The sequence below is a fragment of the Molothrus aeneus genome, chromosome 1 (assembly GCF_037042795.1).
Source record: "Molothrus aeneus isolate 106 chromosome 1, BPBGC_Maene_1.0, whole genome shotgun sequence".
Classification (NCBI taxonomy): domain Eukaryota; kingdom Metazoa; phylum Chordata; class Aves; order Passeriformes; family Icteridae; genus Molothrus; species Molothrus aeneus.
Window position 1 is genome coordinate 91,337,390 of NC_089646.1, and position 23,993 is coordinate 91,361,382.

General features: G+C 40.4%; 1 protein-coding gene across 2 annotated transcripts in view; it reads left to right on the forward strand.

Annotated features, from left to right (window-relative positions):
• Positions 1-23,993, forward strand: part of GABBR2 (gamma-aminobutyric acid type B receptor subunit 2) — a 457,582-nt gene that overhangs the window by 428,707 nt on the left and 4,882 nt on the right. For both annotated transcript variants that reach the window (XM_066560586.1, XM_066560578.1), the window contains 4 exons: positions 2,031-2,255; positions 8,592-8,774; positions 10,725-10,854; positions 19,263-19,380. In XM_066560586.1, the coding sequence (XP_066416683.1) occupies positions 2,031-2,255; positions 8,592-8,774; positions 10,725-10,854; positions 19,263-19,380 (656 nt within the window). The remainder of the gene's footprint in view (positions 1-2,030; positions 2,256-8,591; positions 8,775-10,724; positions 10,855-19,262; positions 19,381-23,993) is intronic.

Genomic DNA, 23,993 nt, shown 5'->3' on the forward strand with positions numbered 1-23,993 from the left:
TGCCTGCATCCTTCCCTACTGGAGAGATTACCGTGTTTACCAGAGGGGCTCTGAAAACCAGAGGATGAGCTGTCGCTCCAGAACAAAGCTTTATAAGGGGCTCACTCACCTCAGCTGCTCTGCCTAAATGGCTGAGACCCCTTGCTGACCCAGGAAGCTGTCCACAGACCCCTTAAGAGCATCCCCTTCCTATGCTCTGCCTGCAGCAGCCCCTACAGTTCTTCCTGCAATTCTAAGGGAAGGCCAGTGGCAATGTATCTTGATAGGGACTGCAGCAGTGACAGCAGCATTGGAAAGTGGGTGAGCAAATGGTTCTACATCCTTGCCTGGACTGGGAAGCCCCTGCAGCCTGCCACACTCCATGGGCTGAGTAGATGCCTAATCTTCCAAAGCCTCCCAGCCAGCTCTGCTCATGAACAAGTGGCAGAGTGACGTGTGCTGTAGGCAAGAGCATGAAATAAGCCAGCAGACAAGCTCAGGAGGGCAGGGCTGGGAGCTCAGCAGCATGTCCTGGTTGGAAGTGCCTGGATGGTAGGTGGCTGCAGCCTGCAAGTGCCTGTGGGAGTGCCAAGTAGCTGAGTGGTTGGCTTTATTGCCATTGTTATTTGAGATTAAAACTAGGCAAATAATCAAGAAAATTTGCATTACCAGTGTCCTGGTGTTATTACAACTTGGGTTGAAACCCAAGCTTGTCGAGCAAACATCAATCTGCCATTTCTCTAATCTCTTTTGCTTGTCTGGCAACCAAATACTGTTCTTCCAGTCCAGGTTATTTGCCACAGGAAAAAAAAAAAAAAGCGAAAAGAATAGAAGGTAAACTGTACTAGACAACTGCAATTAATCCCCCAAATGGCATCACCAGTAACCTCCAATTTCCTGGCTTGCACATAAATTACAGTTGTATAAAAGAGAATATTATCTCCGTGACGTGACTATGGACAAATGGGTTGGTCTGGAGGGAAGGCTACTAAGGTCAATGGGAATGCACATTTGTTCTTTCTCCTTCTTGTCTGTCCCTGCACTGTGATCAGAAAAAAAGCTAGAAAACATGGAAACCATGTCCTGGACCTTAGTGATAGTTCCTCTCTCTGTCCTTACCTTCCATGCAATACCATCTGCTGTCTGTCGTGCTTCCCAAGGCTCTCTACACTCCTATGGGGCTGTGCCGAGATCGTAGGCTGGGTTACCTTACAACATCTTCAGTTCCTTTTGGCTTTTACTGCATTGCCAGAACTCCTCTGAGGAATGCAAGAGGAAGAAAATAATTGTCTGCAGCAGTTCATGTTGCAGAAAAATCTAATTAAATTTCAAGGGATGGAGATGGCTTCCTTCCACTAAAGGCTTTCCCCTGCTGAATTGCAAAAGCATATTGCAAATAACAAAGGGGCTAAAACTTAAAAATACACCAAAGGAAAAAAGCAAACAAAAAATTGCCACAAGAATATTTTATGCCAGAAATCATTAGACAACTGCAATTGAAAGGCCATTACCAACTCCCACTATAATAAAAGGCATTATAATTGTAATTTGAACAACTCGGGTGACACTTTCTACATGATATATTTATCCCTCATGGGACACATCTTGGCACTGCTGCTTATTTATGTAGGTGATAATCATGTAATGAATAGCTAGATTGATAAGAGTATATTGAGAACAGCTGCTAAAAATAGCTAAAAAAACAATGCACATTATATTTTACTGGAATCCTTGAAAAGAAACAGGAAGGACAGTCTTTAAAAACTATTTAAAATATAAAGATAACCATAGCATTTAGAAAAATTTGTTCCAATCAGAACTAATTTTAAGTTTCACATTTTTCTTGTTAGAGCAGGAATCTGTCCTAGTGAGCAAAACAAATCACACAGGTAATTAGATATTGAGGAAAAGGTAGGTGTATATCTCTGAGTTGTAATATGTCCTATATTTGTCAAGTTGGAAAACATACCTGTTTCAAATCAGTGCTTTTTCTGGATGACAGCAAATTCCTCTTAAAACTATCATCATTTCTCCTCCTTTTACCATTCCAGTTATTTGGGTGTTTCCTCGCCTGGGAGACACGAAATGTCAGCATTCCTGCTTTGAATGACAGCAAGTACATCGGGATGAGTGTGTACAACGTGGGGATAATGTGCATTATTGGTGCTGCTGTTTCATTCCTCACCCGGGACCAGCCCAATGTGCAGTTCTGCATCGTTGCTTTAGTCATTATATTCTGCAGCACCATCACTCTCTGCCTTGTGTTTGTACCTAAGGTAGGTGAATTTGTTTTACATAGATCCAGATATTTTTCCTGCTGTTTTGTAATTATGATGTAATATGTAGGTATTTATCAGCTTTTCAAGTGCAGGGGATGTGTATGAATTCTTAACCAAGCCCATCCATAAATGCTTCTCTCTGGACCCTGAAGGAAAAACAAAGCTTCATGACATTTTGGAGAAAGTGTGAATACATGAGTTAATAATGCCTATATTTTTACTGAAATGGTGACCGGGGAAACAAAAGTTGTTTTCTGTAGTTTCAGTAGAACAGCCTCCATTTCCAACTTTCAGGAAATTTTTGGAAAGAGTGGAGATGTAAGTGGAGATTCAGGGGAGACAGGTCCTGTTGTCTACTCTGCCATGTTTCTTCCCTTCCCTCTTATTTTTGGTGACCAGTTATAGGTACCAAAGGAATGGCATAAAGCTGTCTCTGAGGAGTTATCAGTTAGATATTAGGAAAAGGTTCTACCAAGAGGGTGATTGGGAACTGGAAAGGGATATCCAGGGAAGTGGTAACAGCACCAGCTTGACACAGTTCAAGAAGCATTTTAACAATGCTCTTGGGCACTTGGTGTGATCCTTGGAATGCTGCTGTGCAGGAGTTGCACTTCAGTGATCCCAATAGGTCCCTTCCCAGGATATTCTAAGATTCTTACATACCCTAAATAAGATAATCAAGATCTCTGTTTCTATACCTACAAAAATAGTAAAATCTTTTTAGATCACTATCATGATAAGAGATCGATTGTGTTGAAACCTCCAAGTATTCATTTATGGTGGTACAATAGGCTTTGTCAGTACCTCAGAGGAAAACTGTATGTATGCTGCAAATGCTGACTCTGAGGTTATATTTATTAATAGGTATATTAAAGGATTAAGTGAGGCAGAGACTGGGAGACCCGTGCTTTCATTTCCTTTTGCTCTTCTTGGCTCTGAGGACAGGTCCATCGTGCCTTGTTAGAAGAATCGAGAAGATACCTACAAAGGGCTGGAACTTGATCAGTTCCCTTGCTGAGTTAAGCTTTAAACATGAATATGACAGATCTTGAACGAAGGGAAAACTGGTTTTTATGTAAGCTTACTTAGCAAAGCCTAAAGTAGTAGAGAATGCATTCTATGTTTTGGAGTAAAATGTTCAATTGCATTCCTTTTAAGTGGCTTGTGTAAACATAGCTTATTACCTCAAATTAGATTCATATGCAGTTCGATCTCTGAAAAATTTGCAAGGCAAAATGTAGGTCTTTTTGCCTCTAGAATCTGTTTTTAGATTTTTCAAGTGAGTATTTATAAGAGGCTCTTTATTGGACCACATTCAATCAATGTATTGAGCAAATTGTAGTCAGTAGATTCTGGTGCTAAGTGGCATCCCATCTACTGGGCAGCCGAGAACTATGTGTGCAAAAGAAGCAAGAAAAACAAGCTAATAAACTTATCTCAAAGTGTGACCACTGAAAGAAATTAAAGGTACAGACTAGAGATAAAAGCTGATTTGTGATCTGCAAAAAAAAAGCAAAGTAATTCATTCTCCAGGACTGACTAAACAGGATGTTTTTGCAAGTTTTGCAATTCACTTCTCAAATATTAAAAAGGCATACAGACGTGTATAGTCATATTTTTGTTCTGGATCTTAGGAAAGAATCACAACTTTGTTCTAAATTGAGGGAACATTCACAGACATGACAATAGAGTGTACTTTGAAACACTACAAGATTTAAGTGGGTAAGCCGTATGAAAATGCATATTAAAACTCCTATGCCAAAAATACCTCCAAAGAATGTCAGAACTCTCTTCAAAGAGAATTATTAATGCTGTCCATGCCCTTTGCCCCTTTGCTTTCATGCTCCTTTGCCCATCCTTCTCTTGTCACAGGCTGTGAAATTACTTTTCTGATTCCTTTTTAACCCCTTCCTCTGATCTTCTTTTAAACCCCAATTACCGCACCCTCATTTTTCATCTGTTCTTTTTTACTCAAAATGCAAACATGAACCATAGCCCCCTAGCATGAAGTCCCTAACCTTTTTCCATCTCTTGTCAGGTTTCCAAATGCTTAGCTATTTAGCAATAAAATTCTTCACTGGCTAAGGTACAAAAAAAGATGTTGAAGCAGGGGCTGGAATGCAGCACTTCCAATGCCCATGGGAGTGTTTTCACAGCTGGAGAGTTCTTCTAGCACTCATATATATTGTTCTACATCTCCTCTGGTCATGCTGTGCCACAGCTGGTAAGCCTCCCTTCAGCCTGCTCAGGTTGCCCAATAACTCCTCTGGACACCACAGATTATATCCAACACTACCTAGTTTGTAAATCTAGATAAGATGCTAGTGTGAGACAGGCACCAAATCTCTCCCCTCAAGCAATTCTGTTGTAAATTAGTACAATATTGGCAACTCAGGTATATTTCTGGTGAATACTAAAGCCTCATCAAGCACAGGGGATGATAATGAAGACCTGGAAGACTGCACTTTCTCCTTTATTAAACTGACCAGACAGATGCAGGCAGTAATGTGGTTCTGAGCCAGGTGAGTGCCACTATTTCTCTGCTGTACTAAGTACATTCCTTTTAACTAATCTTCAGCAGTCTCCTGGGTCAACAGTGCTGAAATTCGATTTTACCCCACAACCCTTTTAAGTATGCAACTACTCAACAATGTAGACACACTAAGGAATGAAACATGACATTTTCCCTTCCTTCTTGTCAGCTCTACTAATCTTATTTACTTATAACATGGCAATTACTATCCTTCTCCAGTTAAATGTCCACTTCATCCATTGCCATTTTTTTCAGTACCAAGTGCCTCAGAAAAAGCCATGAGGAAAATCCCATAGTAGAGTAAGAGATATCAGAGGAAAAAAATGCTCATGACCTTCTCCATTGCATGGTACAAGTGTTGATAGCATTATACTGCATCGTACTTACATTAACTGTACGCATTCTTGTTATCCAACTAAATGCTTTCCAAACACTGTTAAAACTATTCTAGATTTCTGCATTCAAGGGTACTTTGTAGAAGTTATCAGCAGAATTCAAAGACCTGTTATGTATATTTTTCCTGTCAGAAATTAACTTCAATGTCTAATTATCTTTTTAAGGACCAAGATGTCTATAGTACTTTTCAACATACTCTTCACTTCCTTAAAAGAAAAAAATCATAATATGCATTCTCTCTTCATGAAGTAACTGTCACAAACTTATCCATGTTTATGATGCTTCCATGTCCTTCCATTTTTCTACTCCATCCATTTTGAGACAGAACAATGGGCTCACTCGTAGTTGCCCAGCAAGTGCATATCATTTCTGGCTGCAATGGCATTAACACATTAATTCTGATCAATTTTCCTGCAGAACAACAAGGTAAAATCAGTTCTAGGGATTAAAACATCCCTTTTCTGTGTTGGTAGCATTTCATGCCTATTTGCAATTGGCTCTGTGGATATTCAATGTTGACCCTTTGTGAAAATTGAAACTACACAGATATAAGACAGCAATATAAAAGTTCCATTGACTATATGGTAGAAAAAAAAATATAAAGCTCATCTAACCTCATTCTTCATACAGCATGAGCCAACAATGTTGCCCATGAACTTTTTTTATCTAGTTCATACCATGTGAATGAATGCATTAAACCATGTCCCTGTTGCAAAACACCCAATTTTTAGCAATAAACTCCCAGATGAAGATGATTCAGTGGCAATACTTCTATCTTATATTCAGTTTGAACTTAGACCACATCAAATTGCAGAACTTTTATCTTGTAACAGTTCTGCCTGCTGTTTTAAGAAGCGTTGTAATTACCATTCTTCATATTTAACTTAATTTTCATGTAGTTTTTGGTCTGGGACTTAGACACCTCAGTCATTACAATCATCCTAATTTGAAACAAAGACTTGTGAGAGTGAAGTCACTTCCCTCTAGGAAAGCTCAGCTACAGCAAGATACCCAGGGCCTTAAGCAGTTGGGCCTTGGTTACTTCCTGATGAATAATTCCCAACTCCTCTGAGTATCTCTACCAGCATTTGAGCACATTCACAATAAGAAACGTTGTTTCTGATCTTTAAATGAAAATTTTGGATTTTGGAGCTTGCGTCTCCCTCCCTTTCACTGCAGGTCATTGAGAAGAGTCTGGCTCCATCCTCTTTAATCTCTTCCATCATATATTGAATGCACATGAATAATATCATGCCCCCACAATGTCTTCCATCTCAGGGCTAAATAATCAGTCTCTACTTGTATCATAAGGGCTGGGACCTTCTTTAGCATCTCTGTGGCCCTCCTCTGGGCTTTCTTTACTACACCTATGTCTCTCTTGTTCTGGGCAGCCCAAATCTGGACACAACACCCCCGGTGTGCTCTTGCCCAGGCTGAGTAGGAACAAAGGATCACCTCTGTTGGCCCAGGATACTGTTGGCTTATGTTCCACCACAATTTCCAGTGCCTTTACTGGAAAGGTACTTTCCATCCAAACAGACCTTGTGCTGTTTGGGTAGGTGCTTGGGTTTTATTTCTCCTCAAGGGCAGGACTTGGAATTTCCCTTTGCCTAGCTTTAGGAGATCCTTGTTGGCCCAGACCCGTTTCCTTCCAGACTGAGGAGCAGCATTAGTGACTGGCTACCACAATCCTCTGAGCCTGTCAGTTCAGCCCAATTTGCATTCACTTCAGTGGTTCCTTGCCCAGTCACTTTATCAGTTTAACTCTGAGGATGCTCTGGGAGACAGTGTTAAATCTTTGCTTAAGTCAAGAAAAATAACTCTCTACCCTCATCTACCAGCCCAGACATCTCACTGAAGACAGCTGTAAATCAGATTGTTCAGGCAGGATTTCTCTTTCATAAACCAACAATGAATGCTTCTAATCACATTCTTGCTCTTAATGTGTTTGGAAATGGTTCCCCAGAGGATCTACTGCAGCATCCCCCCCAAACTGAGGTGAAGGTGGCAAGGAGGCATTTCCCCAAATTCTTCTGTCACATCTCCTGAAATCAGCTGTGACATTTCCTTTCTTCTAATCCTCAAAAACTACTCAAAATCAACATCATCTTCCAAAAGTAACTGAGAGTGGTCTCGTGATGACATGGACAAGTTCCCTTAATCCTCAGGCATACAACTCGTCAGGTTGGCTGAACTTGATGTATTCAATTACTTTAGAGGTGTGGAATTTTTTAAGGCAATTTTTACCAGTAAAGACTAAGGTGAAGAAGATACAGAGCACCTTAGCCTTCTCCATCTACTTTACCACCAGAAAAATAAAATGTATTATCTGCAAGCATCATCCCAATCTGCAGCCTTGGTCTGTAAATACATGCCAGGGATCACACTCTTCAGAGCCTGAGAAGTCAGATCTCTGTTGATCAGAATTTAGGGCCTTACTTTATGCCACTGGAGCTGCAGAACAGTTCCATGCTCTCAAGAATAAGAGGAATCAATTCCAAAATGCAGCTAGACCACAAAATCTGGCTGGGCTATGCATGCAAAATGATTGCCCATTCTCTCTTTTCAGACCACTCAACACCTTTGGATTTATGATTCCATGCCTATCCGCTCAGGGCAGGCAGCTCTTTCAGCTTTGTCTGTATACGAATCTATATGTATGCTGCTTGGCAAGTAACATAAATTTTGTATTCTCTAGAGTAATCTGAGAATCTCTCTCCCCCTGCTGCCAAACAGCAGTTGCCTTCTCTCCTCATGTTGAGGTGATATTTTCACATTGTCACTGAGTGTTAAATTTTACTTATATTTGCTTAAATTAAATATGTTTAAGGTTAACCTTTTTCTAAGTGGCTTATTTAATTTTTTTGAACAGATTTGGTTTATTTTGGGTTGCTAAAAACTAATTAAGTTTCTCCCATGAGCTCTCTCTGTTAATACTCCTGTTTCATGTCTCTCACTGCTTGAGCGTTACTTGTAGCAGTAGGAAAGGAGAAATTTCAGATGAAACTGTGCTTAGGAAGAGGAGGGTTTGGTGGATTGTATTTTTCTTACAGAAGGAATATATCCTTTGAAAGTATGAACATATCAATGAGGGAGAAAGATACATATTGAAGGATATTAAAATATATTTTAGTATATTTAAAATCCAGATAAATATCTTTTGAATGAGTTTTTTCCTAATTTTTTGAATGCTTCCCTTCTCATAATCATTTTCATTTAACCTATTCTATAAAGTTATTCAGAAATCATCTCAAGTAGTGCACATGGCAAGCAGAGTTCACTTTCCATAGTTTTATACTTGAAAGTCAAAAAGAAGCTCTTGGTTCACCTTTCAGTATTTTGAGATACAAAATAAATAGCTGCAAAAATAAAACAGGATTTCTTAAGGCTCTTCAACCTTTCAGCTCATCACACTGCGAACAAATCCAGATGCAGCCACACAGAACAGACGGTTTCAGTTCACTCAAAATCAAAAGAAAGAAGATTCAAAAACATCGACATCAGTCACCAGCGTCAATCAGGCCAGCACATCTCGACTAGAAGGATTGCAGTCAGAGAACCACCGCTTGAGAATGAAAATTACAGAGGTATTGTTTACTCTATTTACTGCCTAGGCACTTCAGTTTTCATTGTTTTTTTGTTGCAATTCTGCAATCTGCTTAAATACTGGCTACTTTTTAGAGAAAAAAGTTAACTTTTCCCATCTAAATAATAGGAAAGAGGCAATTTATATGGATTGCTAACTAGTACAGCAAATACGTGGCAGGTGTGATAAAATGAAAATGTGCCTTAGCAAAATGGAATTAAACTTACCCTATTTATTTGTGACAGGCCAATTACCCTGCTGTTTCACATGGACATGCTGAGCTCCACAGCTCCAGAAGTGTAACCTTTACAAGCAAGCATAACAGAGATCCGCAGCCCCAGGGGCACTTAAGGGCTGTCTTTGTTCCTGTTTATGGTTGAGTTCTGAGGCTGCTGCTGCTGTTATTTCTCAGCCTCTCTTAGAGTTTGCTCAAAAACTTGCTAGACATATTTTTACGTCTTCCATGAAACAGAATTACATATTTTCTTAAGGTAGAAAGATACCTTTATGAATGTGTGAGCTGACTCTTTTGACACAAAGGTGATGGTTGCTTCAGTACCTACTGAGGGAAAGGCTGAGTACGTGGAGTACATGAATTACATAGCAGCTACAGCATGTACATTTATAGTTATGTCCATCCTTGCTCAGTAGACCTGAAATGATGACAAACCAGTCTTGAAGACTGCTCCATTTTTGAGACAAGATAACCATAACTGATCATATCATAAAGAAATCAACCTGTTCTTAGTCAGTCTGTATTCTTATACCTTGAAGAAAAACTATTTTATTGCAACAGTTATTTCTTTGCCCAGATATTAATGACAATTGCCTATGTAACTATAAAGTATTTACTCAGGCTACCAAAGAGTCCAAAAGTAAAAGTTATCTCTGCCTTGTTAAAGAAATTTAGTTCAGCTTTGCCAGGTCCCTTTCATGTGAGAGCCTTGAAATTTTTAATGAAGGCCTAGCTGCCTGCTGGCTATTTCTGTTCCTTTACTCTACTGTAGTTTTTTTTCTACTAAACCTCCTAGCACAAGCTCTCAGCCTGTGCCTCACAAGGCTCATGATGGTGAGCACAGGTAAGGCTGATCAGAGCAGCCACACTAGTGCTTGCAGGGCCCTGACTATTCCTTTTGGACTTTACTTAAATAGATAGAATTCCTAGAACCAGTGGGTCCAAATCAGTTTCATTGTCAAGGGGATTTGGAACATGCCCTACCATGGCTAGCAGCTACATCTCTGGCTCATCTAGTTTGAGTTGCTGTGCCCCAGTTCTACAGGGAAAAACATAAATCTAAATTCAGCACTTCTAAAATTCAGTAAAGCTGCTAGGGAGTGGGACATACTCTGGACACTACACCGTGCACAGCTGTTCACAAAGAGGATTAGGAAGCTTGTTTCTTGTTATTTTCTATTAGGGCTGTAGACAACTGAGTACAAGTCAGCCTCTGAGGAGAGCACACTGTGCTCTGCTCAGTGCTGAAAGTGCATTCCTGGTAGAGTTGACTGCAGTCACTCACATGACTGGACATGCCATAGCTCCCTTGCATTCTCCTGTAGGTTCAATAATTTGATGAATGAAATGGTTATAGCTATGTATGCCACAATTTTGCATGTAGATAATAAAGAGTTCAGATGTTTTCAGACTGGGCTTTCTTATGCCTATATCTTTCTCATTTGTCAGTACACCTGAATTGCTTCTACTGTCAACTACTAAAGCTTTTTCCTCTCCTATGCCCTGTGTGCAATGTCACAGTTGAACACAATTTTTTACTTGTAGCATTATTTTTAGAGGTAGTGTAGTAGTGCTATAAGAAAACTGTATTTGTCACAGTGTAGTAATTGCATTACCACCTGCCTTCCAGCCTGACTATGGAAAGCTGTGCCTCAGTGCAGATGCCTGAAGCAAAGACTCATGAATTTTGAAGGATTTGTACTCTTTGTTTTGCAGCTGGACAAAGACTTGGAAGAGGTCACAATGCAACTTCAGGACACTCCTGAGAAAACAACATACATTAAGCAGAACCACTATCAGGACCTTAATGACATTCTTAGTATACGGAACTTCACAGACGGCAAAGGTGAGCATCAGTAAAATCCATTAGTAGCTTAACATGCCAAACCTTTCAATTGAATTGGCTTCAGAGCACTCAAACCTTGGTAAGACAGTTTAAATATTTTGGTTGAATTACTGGGAGTATGGGGATTCACATAATAAGCTACATGGTACCCACTGATTAGTTATTTCTGTATATACATCTATCGTAATACACATGATGAAGGGGGAAAATTTAAGAAGTGTACTTGTGTTCAGAAGCCAAATTTTTTGTGCTGCATGGAGAGAGGAAAGCCACAGAATTTTAAGCCCAGTTTAATATGTGCTTGCCTGACTAGGATGCTGAAATCCTGCTTTTGGACGCTGCTATCAAGCACGTAAAAAAAGAAGCATGTAAATATTTCAGTGCTGGTTTGGATTCTAAATGCAGAATTGAAGCCACTCATGTATGAAAGTTCTTCCCTAGGAACTGATAAAAAAGGATTTAATGACAACTGTAATATTCCTAAGTTGTTTCTCCTGTGTCTCTTGCATTGCTCCCTGAAGAAATACATGCAAGAGAATTTCTTCCATTAGAGCCATTTTGCTTTTTGGGAAGCAATAAAATCTGGTGCATAGTGCAATAAAAGTGGAAGCCAGGACACCCACCTTCCATATCTGACTCTAGAATGGATCTAATTTGTGACTTCTGGCAAATAGCTTTGTAAGAAGACTATTACTATAGTGTGTGACAAACTGGTTGCTCTGTGTTTGGAATTTGTATATTTGCATGTTTGCTAACTGTGAGGCTCAGGCTTCTTATTGATGTAGCACCATAGGCTTGATTATGTGGGACAGAAGTTACTCTTATGAATATATTTGAACAATTTTACAACCACAGCAACAGTTCACATATGTTATTGAAGTATATTGAAATTTCTGTTGGATAAGGTTACTTTTTCTTGAGCTTTTTCTTTTAACCTGGGTATACACCGGGTTGTATAACTTGTGGCAAAAAGAAGAAAAAGGGAGTGTTCCCAGTGTCCTTTTTAAAAGTAAAAAAAAAAAAAAAAAAAAAAAGAGCCTGAAGAGGGGAAAGGAGGAAAAAAGGAAAACATAAATAGCTGCTGGAGGCGTGTGATTATTGGGCTGAGATCAGGAGCAAGAACTAACATTGGTGAGTGGGATGAGGCAGTTTGAAAGGAACACATAGAATGTTCCTCTCATGTCAGATGCTCCAGGAAAAATGATAAATCATGAATAATATTTCAAGCAGAAAAGATACATTGCATTGTGCCAAATGCCCATCTGAGTCTGGGTATGAGAATCAAAAAATTATTCTCAAGAAATACACTGGGTATAAATTTAGGAAGGATGCTTCCCACAGCAAGATGCACTCCATTAGCAGTAGGAGGCTGGCAAAGAAATCAAGGATAAAATATAACCTTTCTGCACTTACTTGTGGCTATGTCTACAAAATACATTGATGCCTAGCTGCTGCTTTAAGCAACAGCATCCAAGATTGTCTTTGTTCCTAATTTCCCCCAGTACAACTCCCTAGCTTTTACATTTCTGCTGTGGAGTGCATATTTAAAAACATCTGTAAGCATGGAGCCTTAATTTCCAGAGTAGCTTGGAGCTATTTAATAATTGGGATTTACAGGGTAGATATTCTGCATACTGAAGTTGCTGGAACACAGTTTTCTCAATGGATCTACCACATAAATCTCCACACAAAAGGTGGGACAGATGGAGAAAGATGCTTTCACTTGTCAAAATTTATATGGAAAGGTGAGAGTATCCATTCACCTGAGAATGAGGAAGACCTGGATCCCAATTTGCAGAAGGTGTTTGAGGCTTGGTCCCACACCTAGTGGCAAATACTCCACACATGCATATTGTAGTGTATCCTGATTCTGACACAAGGGACACTAAATATTCATACTCCCAGGCACTGAGCCACTGTGATAAGCAACCCTTGCTAGCCTTTTCCTGTCCCTCCAATTCCATTTCTTCTGCCTCTTATCTTTTCACATTTCCCTGTCCCTTATCTACATCTGAATCTCCTGTCTGTTTCTCTCACTGCACCCATTCCCAATAGTCAACCTATGTGCTTAATATAAATTTGCTGTTCCAATCAAAATAACAAGGCTTTGGAGAATTCATGCTGCTGAGTCACTGCTGATTCTGTGCAGATTCAAACAGACACCACTTAAATGGTACTTAAAAAAATTCTGGCCCTTACGGCTACAGGAAAGCTAACTCCAAATGACATGGCTATGCTTTCTGTAGCTATGCATTTCATGAGCTTTCAGTAAAGGAAAGTACAGAAACTTGAAATTATGCATCCCTGGTGGTACTTGAGTGAAGCTTCAGAATTGTAAATAATCTATTAGCGTGACCTAGGAGTGACCATCTCTCTCATCCCCACTGTGCAACTGGGGAAGCCAGTCCAATATTAGTTTAAAGGTGATGATGAGGTTTGTGCCTTCCTTGATCTTGTGAAAAATGTGAGCTGGGAGAGTGGGAATAGGACAGTGAAGATAGAGGCTCAAAATAGCAGCTGACTTGGAGCTAAAAATCATACCAGATAATTTGCCACATTTGCTTTGTTGATCACTTCTATGTGAATTGTTTTTATAAAAGACCTTGCTGTTCTGGAGGAGCTCACAGGGAGAATGCCATGTAGGGTAACCCCACTGCTATTGCTTACACAAACTCAGGGCACTGCTCTTCACAGAACAGATCATAACATGGGATTTAGGCAATGCAGCTCGAACAAGCCCTAATCAAACTTTAATGTCGTAGTACACTTCAGTAGGCTTCTGATCTGTAAAAATTGCCTGGAGTTAAAAATCCTAATTCCTATAGCCAAGTGCCAGAGGAGGTTATTTGATTCATCTCTTCCTTCTTCACCACCCTCATTTACATCAAACATATGGATTTAAGATACTAAAGTTAAATTACTTTAGCCAAAATAGGTAGATACAGCTGTGAACTCCTATATCTGCCTGACCTCAGGCAGCGTTTCATAACTTTGGGATTCCTGCTTAGTTATTAATAGCAACAGCTCCTGGTGTATCCCAGGAGCTCTTTGCTGGCACAGGGACTCCTTCTTTACAGCACACTTCAGTACATCTCATTTAAAGAGAGATATTATCTGAGACACTCAACTCTTGTTCACAAATGCATGATGTCCCTGAGACATCCACAGCAATTGGCTATGTAAGAAAAGCAATTAGGAAAATGTGATTTGTGGTTTATGGCTTGATTGCTTTCTTTTAATGCAGGCTTTTTCACTGCACTGCTGCATAGCTTTCTGTGGTCAAGCAGTTTTTAGCATGCTCCATGGACTATGGCTCTGAAACTTCAGATGCTGGATTTAAAAGGGCATCCCCTTAACTTCATTTCCTACATTCCTCGGATGACTTTGAGTCACTGTGCCTGCTAGTGACCTCAGCTCTGTGCACAGAGCAACACTAACTTCTCCCCTGGCATTTGTGGGATCTGGTCTTGCTGGAGTGGCAGAGCCACATTATAGCCTGGGTTTGAGGCAGGGATGGGGCGTGGGGGAGGCTTGGCTCAGGCCATCTCTGTAAGAGACAGTCATTCAGCAAGAAGAGTCAGGCTTGGAGGCACGGTTGTGTTTGTCAGGCTGACATTTGGAAAAAAGGAGTACAAGTGCCTCAACTGTGATGCTGTGTAAAGGAAGGGAGGAGGGGATGTTAAATAATATTGCTACACTTGGAATCTTACTCTCTTACTCTACTTGACTTCTTTTTGACATTTTAATACATGAAATTATTTCCATTTGACATAATTCACAAAATCATGGATTGAAAGAGCTTCATATAAAGCAAAGCTCAGAAGAAGTCCTGCAGAAGAATGTCCCTCTATTTCTACCTTGGCCAGTACATTTCAGAGTAGCATGTTAGGGAAATTAAGGAATGGCAGCCATTTCTGTGGGACATACAGAAGAAGCAGGAGACAGCCTTGCCACAGTCCCCTGTTATGAGCAAGCCCTTTTTGCAGGTTCTCTCTCTGCGGGCGCCCTTCCTTGCTCAGAAAACCTTGTCTGTTTCAAGCCAGAAAGCAGTCTTTACTCATTGCTTTAAATGGGCTGAGAGCATTCATTTACATGTCAGATATGCCTACATACTGTCACTTGTCACCCCACTCCGATGTTTCCTGGTGTTAGTTTTTCCCCATGTAAAAGCAGCTCAAAGAAAAACAGATTTCAAAGGCATGCTGCTCACAAATGCAAAGCAAAACAGAGTTCATCTGTGGTAGGTGGGGGAAGTATTATTTCTATGAAGTTCATGCAATTCAAGCATTAAGATTGAGATTGAAAAAGAGGTTCAAAGGTAAGGGCTTTCAGAAATAACTTTTTTAAAGGGATGTTGTTTTAAAGCAAGGATGTAGTTCCTTCCTTTATAGAGATGTGTAGAGATATGTATGCTAGTTTCTATGAAGCCTAACAAATGGATTCAATCCTGAAATTGGAACTTGTTTCTGTTTCAGCAGGGAGACCAAACTATCAGAGGTTCAGTTCCAGCCCTTCCTTGCACAGAAATGAACCTGTAGTAAAGGGAATTTCTTCTGATTTAGAGTAGTATAAATCAGAGCAGAATCTTGCTGGCTTTTCTTTTTAAAAAATATTCCTCTCAAAAGACAATTATCAGAAGCTATGATTTAGATTGTCTGTGCAGAGTGCTTACTTCAGGAGAACTTTTCTCTGATTACCAGCAGACATTGTGATCGTTTTAATTTTTCCTTTCAGTTTACTTTCTTATCACCCTATTTACATGAAAAACAGAGACTGGCTAGTCATGTTTCACAGTCCAAACAACAGAACTGGGAAAAATTACAGCAGGTTTTCAAAATCTTCCTCTAGTTTTAAAATTTCCTGAGTTCTTTAGTAAATCAGCAATCTCTGCCAGATCCTGTAAGTCCTTGTTAAATCACACTTGCTTCTTTGTGGAGCATAATATATGTTTTCTAGCAAAGAGAAACAATAGTAGAATTGAAAGATATTGGATGAAGTGTAGTTCTGTCATCCAGTTCTAAGCCGTCAGAGGAATATTGCCACTAAAGCATAATGATGAAGATGTTCAATAAAGCTGCAGTGTACAAACATCAACCAAACAAGCACCTAGTTAAAAAAAATATGTTTTCTAAACTCTTGGAAGAAATTGAAGCATCATCAGTCACCTGGTGCATTCTGCCTGCAGCTGAATGAAGGTTGTTAATATGCATGGCACATTTGAGCCTGCCCAGGTAATTTTGGCAGCACGAGGTTGCAGAGTGATTACAGGTCACCCCTGGCAGAGGGAGAGGAGAGCAGCTGGGAGCAGTGACCTCCTCTCTGAGCCCCTTGGCAGCCTGCATCAGGTGTGCTCTTGCAGCTCAGAGCTTTGTAAATGGAAGCTGGTTTTTTGCTACAGGTAGGCAAAGGTCCCAGGCTAAAGCCCTCTGCTCTCACCAACCACTGGCAGCGAGCTTTGTTCTATAATGAGCCCATTGCCGAGTGCTCTGTGAGGCCCTTGAGATGTATTTGTCTTTTCTCCCGACAGCTTTCTGAATGGAAAGCGCTCAGGCATCACTTATCCAGACTTCTGAGTTCAGGTTTGAGGTCTACAAAGGTGAAAATTATTTAGAAGGTGCTTCTGGCTAATGTGATTTCAATTTAAAAGGTAGTTACATCATCCCAGTGCAACTTACTGGGTAGAATTTGCAGCGGCACACAGTGCCCTGAGGATGATGGCATTTTCCAGCCAGCATACTTAATGGACAGAGGAAGAGAGAGCATGGGGAAGTATCAAAAACACTGCGACACTTTCCAGGGGAAACTGGGAAATCAAATGTTTACCACTACTTTCAGTTGTTCATGTATATAAAACTAGTTTTCTAAACTCTTAAGTTTTTAAGTACATATGGCAATAGTGTTTTGTCTTTAAGCTCCAGCTCCCAGAAGCATATGACTAAGTGAGAATCTTGCTCTTCATTATTTAAATGAAAGGTAAATGAAAAATAAAGATATTCTAGTTTCCATAGCTGCAAAATAAAAATCTAACAACTCCTCTCCCAAAATGCTTAACAAATAAGAATTACCTTTTTTTAAATTTATTTTGAAAGAAGCAAATGAAAAGGGGGGAAAAAAGTGTCTGTATTTTGCCTGCATTTTATATATGTACAGTAAAACTTGCATTTGGTAGCCTTGTGTGCAGAAATTTATTCAGTGTATTAAGGGCAAGTAATCTGCAAGAGTGGTAGAAAAGAGTCTATTAAGAATAACACACAGTGATATATGGGCAGTTGGTGTTGAGAGGTGAGTAGGAAGAGAATACATAATTTCTGTTCTACTCTAAACTAAATCCCCCACCTTTTTTAACAAGGACCACCTCCTTCTCTTTCTCTCTCACAGCACAGCTGAAAGTACATGAAACTCCTTTAGTGTGTACAACACAGATTATCCTATTAAATAACAGACTCCCCAACAGCAACAGTTGCATTTTCCAATCATTTGATGAAGAATTATATCTTTAGTGGCTTTTAAAAATGTTAAATTGCTTAGCTTGGCAAAAGGAGTTGGAACCCTAAAATAATTAAATTTATAACTTTTCCATCCCTAATTACAAGGGTTAATCAAATTTTTACTTTGGTCCATATCAAAAAGTCAGCAGTTTCCATTGTCAGCTTTGATCAGCTCAGGACTGAATATTGGTTTTAATCACAGAAGTAAAAAGTGGTTTTTTCTACATGTCTGTTTATAGACATCACAAGACTTTTATGCAAATGTCAAACTTGATATACAAAGAAATGCAATGTACAGAAAATAAAAACTGAACTCTTGTGACAGCAAGTGCCACACCAGCAAGCTTCAGGCTGCCCTGAGATGATAGACCTCACTGCTTATCTTAACCACTGTCAGATTTGACTCTTTGCTGTACTCCCTTCACATCTAAACCATCAGTGAATCCTGCCATCTCTTAATTTTAAATACACTTCTTGTTACAACTGAATTCCTTAGCTCTCTTCTATGGACATTTTTTTGCCCCAGCCGAAGCAGCTTCATGTGTTCTGGTCACCTCCTTTTCTCACCCAGACTCTTCTCTTCAGTGCAACATCAGTGAAAATTCTTGTCTCCTCTCCTGAGCTGTAGTGATCCCCATGTCTGCACATTGCTGCCTCCTCACCTACACACTCAGCTGTTGCTTGCTTGTTAGGTTTTTCACAGCACAAAGTGAATGCTATCAAATAATGCCAGGGATAACCTGGCTGGGAGGGCAATTCTAGATGTTGGCGTTTGTCCTCAAAACATTTATGCTTCCAGCTTCTTTCCTCAGTTTGTGTTTCTGCTGCTTGTTTTGTCCCCCCAGTGCCTGTTGACATCATCCATATTCCTAGCATGCTGGGAGCTGAGCATTATTTGGGGCTTCTGAACATGAGTACAACAGAAAAGCCTTAACCCTTCAAAACGTACCAGCTTTTTCATGCCATTTTCCTTTTTTCTTCACTCTTTTCCTGCTTTTCCCCTTTGTACCCACTTTTATGTTCAAATCCTCCAGTACCCTCTTCAAGAATTTACCTCAGACTCCTCTTCCATGCTGCCTCAATGCCTGCGGCAATCACTGCTGCTCTGTTTGTGTGGCAAACAACTTCTGGTGATGGATTTGGAGCTCTCTGTAATTATTTATGAAAACTGTGAACTGCCCTCATTATTCAGATGCTTTCTGTATGATTTTATTTGGCTTACCACAGAAAGAGACTTTGAAAAGCAGGCAGGAACAGAAAGGGTCTTAAAGTGGCTGTGTTTGCCCATTTTCTCAGGGGGAATGATGCCATGGGCTTCAGCACAGCTAGCTAGGGACACCCAGAACACCCAGAAAAAAATTCTGATCTGTTTCGTTATTGCTATGCAGAAAAGAAAAAAGTGTAATGACATCATTAGCTGTCCTTGCTGTAGACAGCCTATGGACCAGTGCAGCTGGTATGAATCATGTTTCCAGGCTGAAAATGATGGCAGTAGCAGACAGGCAAATGACAGCACTTAATTTCATGTGTGATCGTAAGAGTATCAAGGTTTTCACATCAATGAAATTAAAGTTTTTCTAGGAAAAGTCTTAAGAAGGAGGGTTTATGAAAAGGTTACAATTTCTAACTGCAAGAACAGTACAGTTACATTATTTTTTCACATAGCCCAAGACTAGATGAGAGAGCATGATGTCACTTTCATCACTTTTCTGTTTCTTCATGATGGTTCCTATGGAGGAACACTTCATCCAAAACAGAGGAGTACCAAATTCTCACAGGAAAACTTGGAACTCTGCTGGAATATAGGTAGTATGAGTTTACTTTGTGGCATCATGAAAATGTGGAAAAAGTTAAAATGAAACTATTGTTAAATGGTCTCTTGGTCATAGTAAAGCAAAATTGAATGTGTTGTTCATGCAGATGGTGAGAAAGCCATTTTGAAAAATCATCTTGATCAAAATCCACCAGCACAGTGGGGTTCATCAGACCCTTCCAGAACAAGCAAAGATGCCATAGAAGACATCAACTCTCCAGAACAGTAAGTATACATCATTACCTTGCTGACATTATTTAAATTATTACATTTCGTCAAAGCCTGTATTTCCCTTCCATGCATTTTTTTATGGAAAGACCTTCACTGTAACCCCCTTTCAGCCAGCCCAGGCTACAGAGAAAGCCTGAAACATCAACAGCTAGGGAATGTGCATAGCACCTCCTGAAGCAGCTGTAGGCAGCAACGTTGTACTGTGCCTCCCTGCCTCCCTGTCACCAGCTCACCACCCCAAAGGAACTTAAAGGATATCAGAGGCTTTAGATCCTAAGGTGCCCCAAAGACAAATCAATGTGCTCCCTTTCTCTTGCTAGAAACATCCATAGCATGATGTCCAAAGTTTCTGTAGAGAATTGCAGGATTAGCTGTGCCCAAACTGTGTGGAGGAGAGAAGAGGATGTACGTATATGCACAAATGTCTTATGAGTCTTGTCAAAGGTCCAAGTCTTTCCACACACTAGCCAGAGGGGTTCATAGTGTACACAGACATTTTGTTCTTTTACATTCTTTAGCTAGATGAGAAATAAAAAATGTCCTGAGGGCTTTTCAACGTTGCCATAGCAGCTGGACCTGAGTTTTGGCACAGGAAAGCCCGCACTAAGTAGTTTCCCTTAGAAACAATGCTGCAGCTACAAGGAGAGGATGGCACAAAACACTGGCTAGATTTACAGAGGGGAAAGAGTCTTCTGGTGTCAGCTTTTCTCCCTAGGATCCTCTACAATAAACTCGTGTCCTACCCTCCACGAGCTGGGCAGGACCTGCCATGGGCAGGAGCTCCGGGAAGCGCCGTTCTCGTGTGTGCCCGGATCTGCCACTTCCCCACAGCAGCCTGGTTACACGGGCATCACTTCATCAGTGTCTGAGCTAATAGCTGTCAGACTCCTAGGCAATTTAAAAGCTTATTTAAAAACAGAATAAATTAAACAAATTACTAGAATGACTCACGTTACATCAGCAGCAGCAACCCTGATTGCAGATAGTAGCTCCTGTCTCGTACTACCTGGAGCAGGAAAACATGTGGATGTCTAAATCTGTCCTTGCACTCAGAGAAAAAACCCAACCCAAATCTGCAAAGAAGCTAATTCACACACACACATATGCACCAAAAAGAAATCCCTCAGTAGATGAAATATCTTGTAATTTCACAAAAGCAGGTCTCTTGCTGAGAGAGCTCTCATGACTTCATGGGGTCAGCAGAGTGCTTTAATGCATAGCTATTAAAGGCCTGGGTTTTTTTCAGCAGCATTTGTCAGAAATAATGTAGTGTGAATTCAGCCTCATCCACATGGCCCACTTACATTAAGGAAGATGCTAAGAAAAACACAGACACTCAGATAATCCAATTGTCTCGATACGGATTTAATACAGACAAAGAAAAAGAAAAATATTTGGTAGTGACAGAACTCCCTCTAGGCTAGTGATAACTGATGAGAAGACTGAGATTTCCTAAAGGTTCTGGAGAGTGGTTCAGTACAAATCTGAACAATCTCTGACATTTATGGAAAGCAATTAATAAAATCCTGCTAAATCTAAACAGTGTCATTCAACACTTGCACAGCTGTGACTGTGCCATGTCCAAGCGCCAACCTCTCCCCTGAGAAGGAGTTGGCACTTTGGGTACCAGAGCCACACTGCCCAGACACAATGAATCTGCCAGGGAGGAGAAGTATAGCTGTCTGCAAGACTTCCCTCTTTTTCACAAGAGATTGCCTCACTCCAAAATTTGTAGTCTTTAAGATATCCTTCTGCACCTCTGGGATTGTTTTTAAACTTGTCTGGCAGCACTTCTGTCATTTGACGGTTGCTAAATGTATAATTTTTGGGAAAAAAAAAAAGGAGTAAAAAGCAAGCTGTAGTTTCTGTCTTTCTTATATCACTTCATACATAGGACATCTGATAGGTAGTCACACAGTCTGAGAAACTTATTTCTTATTCAAGAGCACAAATCTCAAGGAGAATTAGTCTGAAAAAGATTTCCTCTTGGTCATAAACCTGTGAAAGGAGGATGTCAAGACAATCATTTTCCTGCAGAAGTTTTAGCTCTTTAATGGCTGTGGGGGGAAAAAACGTCATGCCAGCTTCCTGTGTTTGTCAGTACTCATGAGATTTGGCATCTTCTAGCATGAAAGCTCTTATAGAGTCCAGAAAGGAGCTAATTTGGGATATTTTTTTCCATTCTTTCTCACCATTAGTGCCACATTTCTTTCTCACCAATGGTGCCACTCATTGCAAGATCCCTTATTCTACAGTTGTGCACAAAGGCACAACAGTATACACACTCCTCAGGCAGTACTGCAGGAAGTTGTTTCACATTTTTTGATGGGGTGATGTTTGCACTGTCTCAATCCAAATGTAGAAAAATTTGGTTTTGTGCTTGGCTCAGATTTAGAACCCTGCACCTAGGCAAAATGCAGTCTGTATGACTAAAGCAGCCTTAGATCATGAATATAGACAAATCTCAGTTCCCTTGGCAGTTCCTGCTGGCAGGACCCAGTAGATTTTCCATACTGCCATGTAAAATTTTCCATACCCAGTCAGACCATCAGATAAGAGGAGCAAAAATGGGTGCTGACTGCTTTCTTTCCTGTTTACACTGTTTACACAGTATAAATTAACACCTCCTAAAGCAGGCAAAGTGGTGCCAGTGCACAGGCACAAGCCCTGCCCTTTGATTTCCCATTTTTTAGCATACTCCCCAGCACAGCTGTACCAGTTTGTACTCTCCCAGGTAGTGCTCAACAAGAATCCTGGGGGATGCTTAGCTGTGTGGATGGACACTGTACTGTGCCAGCTCATCTCAGGTCCAGAGAGCAGTCTGAACCAGTTTAAAATAGATATCATTCTTTCCCCAGTAGGATGAGTTGTCTCTCAGGAAAAGTCATCTGCTTTGATAAGTATTAAATTGTGCATATTTCCTGATGGGCAGTCCTGCTTATCTAAAGATCACATCAGTCAGCTTATCTGCATGATGGCCACATTCAATGGTTTATCTTCTGTGACCCTTAAAGACATCTGTCTGTGCACTTCATCCCTGCATGTTGTCCCTTCTCATCAGTGACCAACATCCAGCAGGTCATTACTTTTTGGCACCATTAGAATTTATTCCATTCTCATTTTAACAGCAACACTATGCAACAGTCTTCCAGATCTCTAAGTAGACGTGATGACAAATTTCTGTAGGACCCCACTAAAACTTGCCATCTTAATAGACTATTTCTATATGCAGGGTTTTTGTAACCTTCAAAGCATAACTTCAAAGCATAGCTGGAGCCAGTTATGTTAATTAAAGTAATAAAAAATTCTCGTTCAAAAAAGTTGGTTGTAACTGGATTATTGCATTGCAGCCATATGCCCCAGCACAAGCAGGCCTTTGTTGTTTGGTTTGTTCACTGAGAGCGGTTTATCTATGGTCTGTCTATCTATGATCTTACTCAAATGTGTCATTAAAATAAGGTGGGTTTAGAATGGTTAGTTCACTTGCTAGTAGAACATCTTGCTTTACTGCAGTGTTTTAGAGCTTCTCCAGCTTCCCTGAATTTGCTAAAAATCAACATTAATGTACTGCAGAATTAACTGAAATAATCCCTGAGTGCTTAGACACAGTTTACACACTCCCACAGAACTTCAGATGTTTGACTGCTGCAACAATTTGTTTCAGTCCCCCCACTTACCAATGGATCTTATTAGTGGTTTTCTATAGCAAAACCAAAATATATTTCAAATGCCTTGGCCACCCTTGTGGTATTGTGCATTCCCATGTGCATTGCATTGTGCTTCTGCATTGACACTGGAAGTCAAGGTTTTACCTGATTTTATGTTTCCCTAATAAATGGTGTTCTTGTACAGAGCTGAGGACAGTTGCCCTGACACAGAACCTGATGAGTGGGTGCTCTGTGTGTGGAATCATCTTTGCTTTCCATCCCCTTCAGTGGCTGCCTGTGATTCTAGACCCAGTATTTCCAACCATTACCTCTCCAAAATACTTGACCATAAATATGCTTTCACATACATAGCTGTATAGTGTGGACAACTTGAAACAAATTCCTAGAGTCATATAATGGTTTGGGCTGGAAGGGATCTTTAAGGGTCAGCCAGTCCAATCCCCCTGCAATGAGCAGAGACAACTTCATGTTGATCACGTTGTTCAAATCCTTGTCCAGTTTGGCCTTGAATGTCTCTGGGGATGGGGTGTCTGTCTGAGCCACCCGTGGCAGTTTCACCACCCTCATCATAAAAATTCATTACTTTTATGTAGTCTAAATCTACCCTCCTTTGTTTAAAACCTCACACAGCATCCTCTCACTCCATGCCCTTGTAAAAAGTCCCTCTCCAGCTTTCTTGTAAGCCCCCTTTAGGTACTCTAAGGCTGCTTTAAGACCTCCCTGGAGTTTTCTCTTCTCCAAGATGAAAAACACCAGCTCTCTCAGCCTATTTTCATGGAAGACATCCCCCAGCCTTCTGATTTTCATTGTGGCCTTCCTCTGGACTCACTCCAGCAGGTTCTCATTCTTCTTATGAGAAGAGCTGGCTGCAGTATTCCAGGTGGGGTCTCGTCAGAGAAAAGCAGAGGGACAGCATCACTTCCCTCATACTGCTGGCCA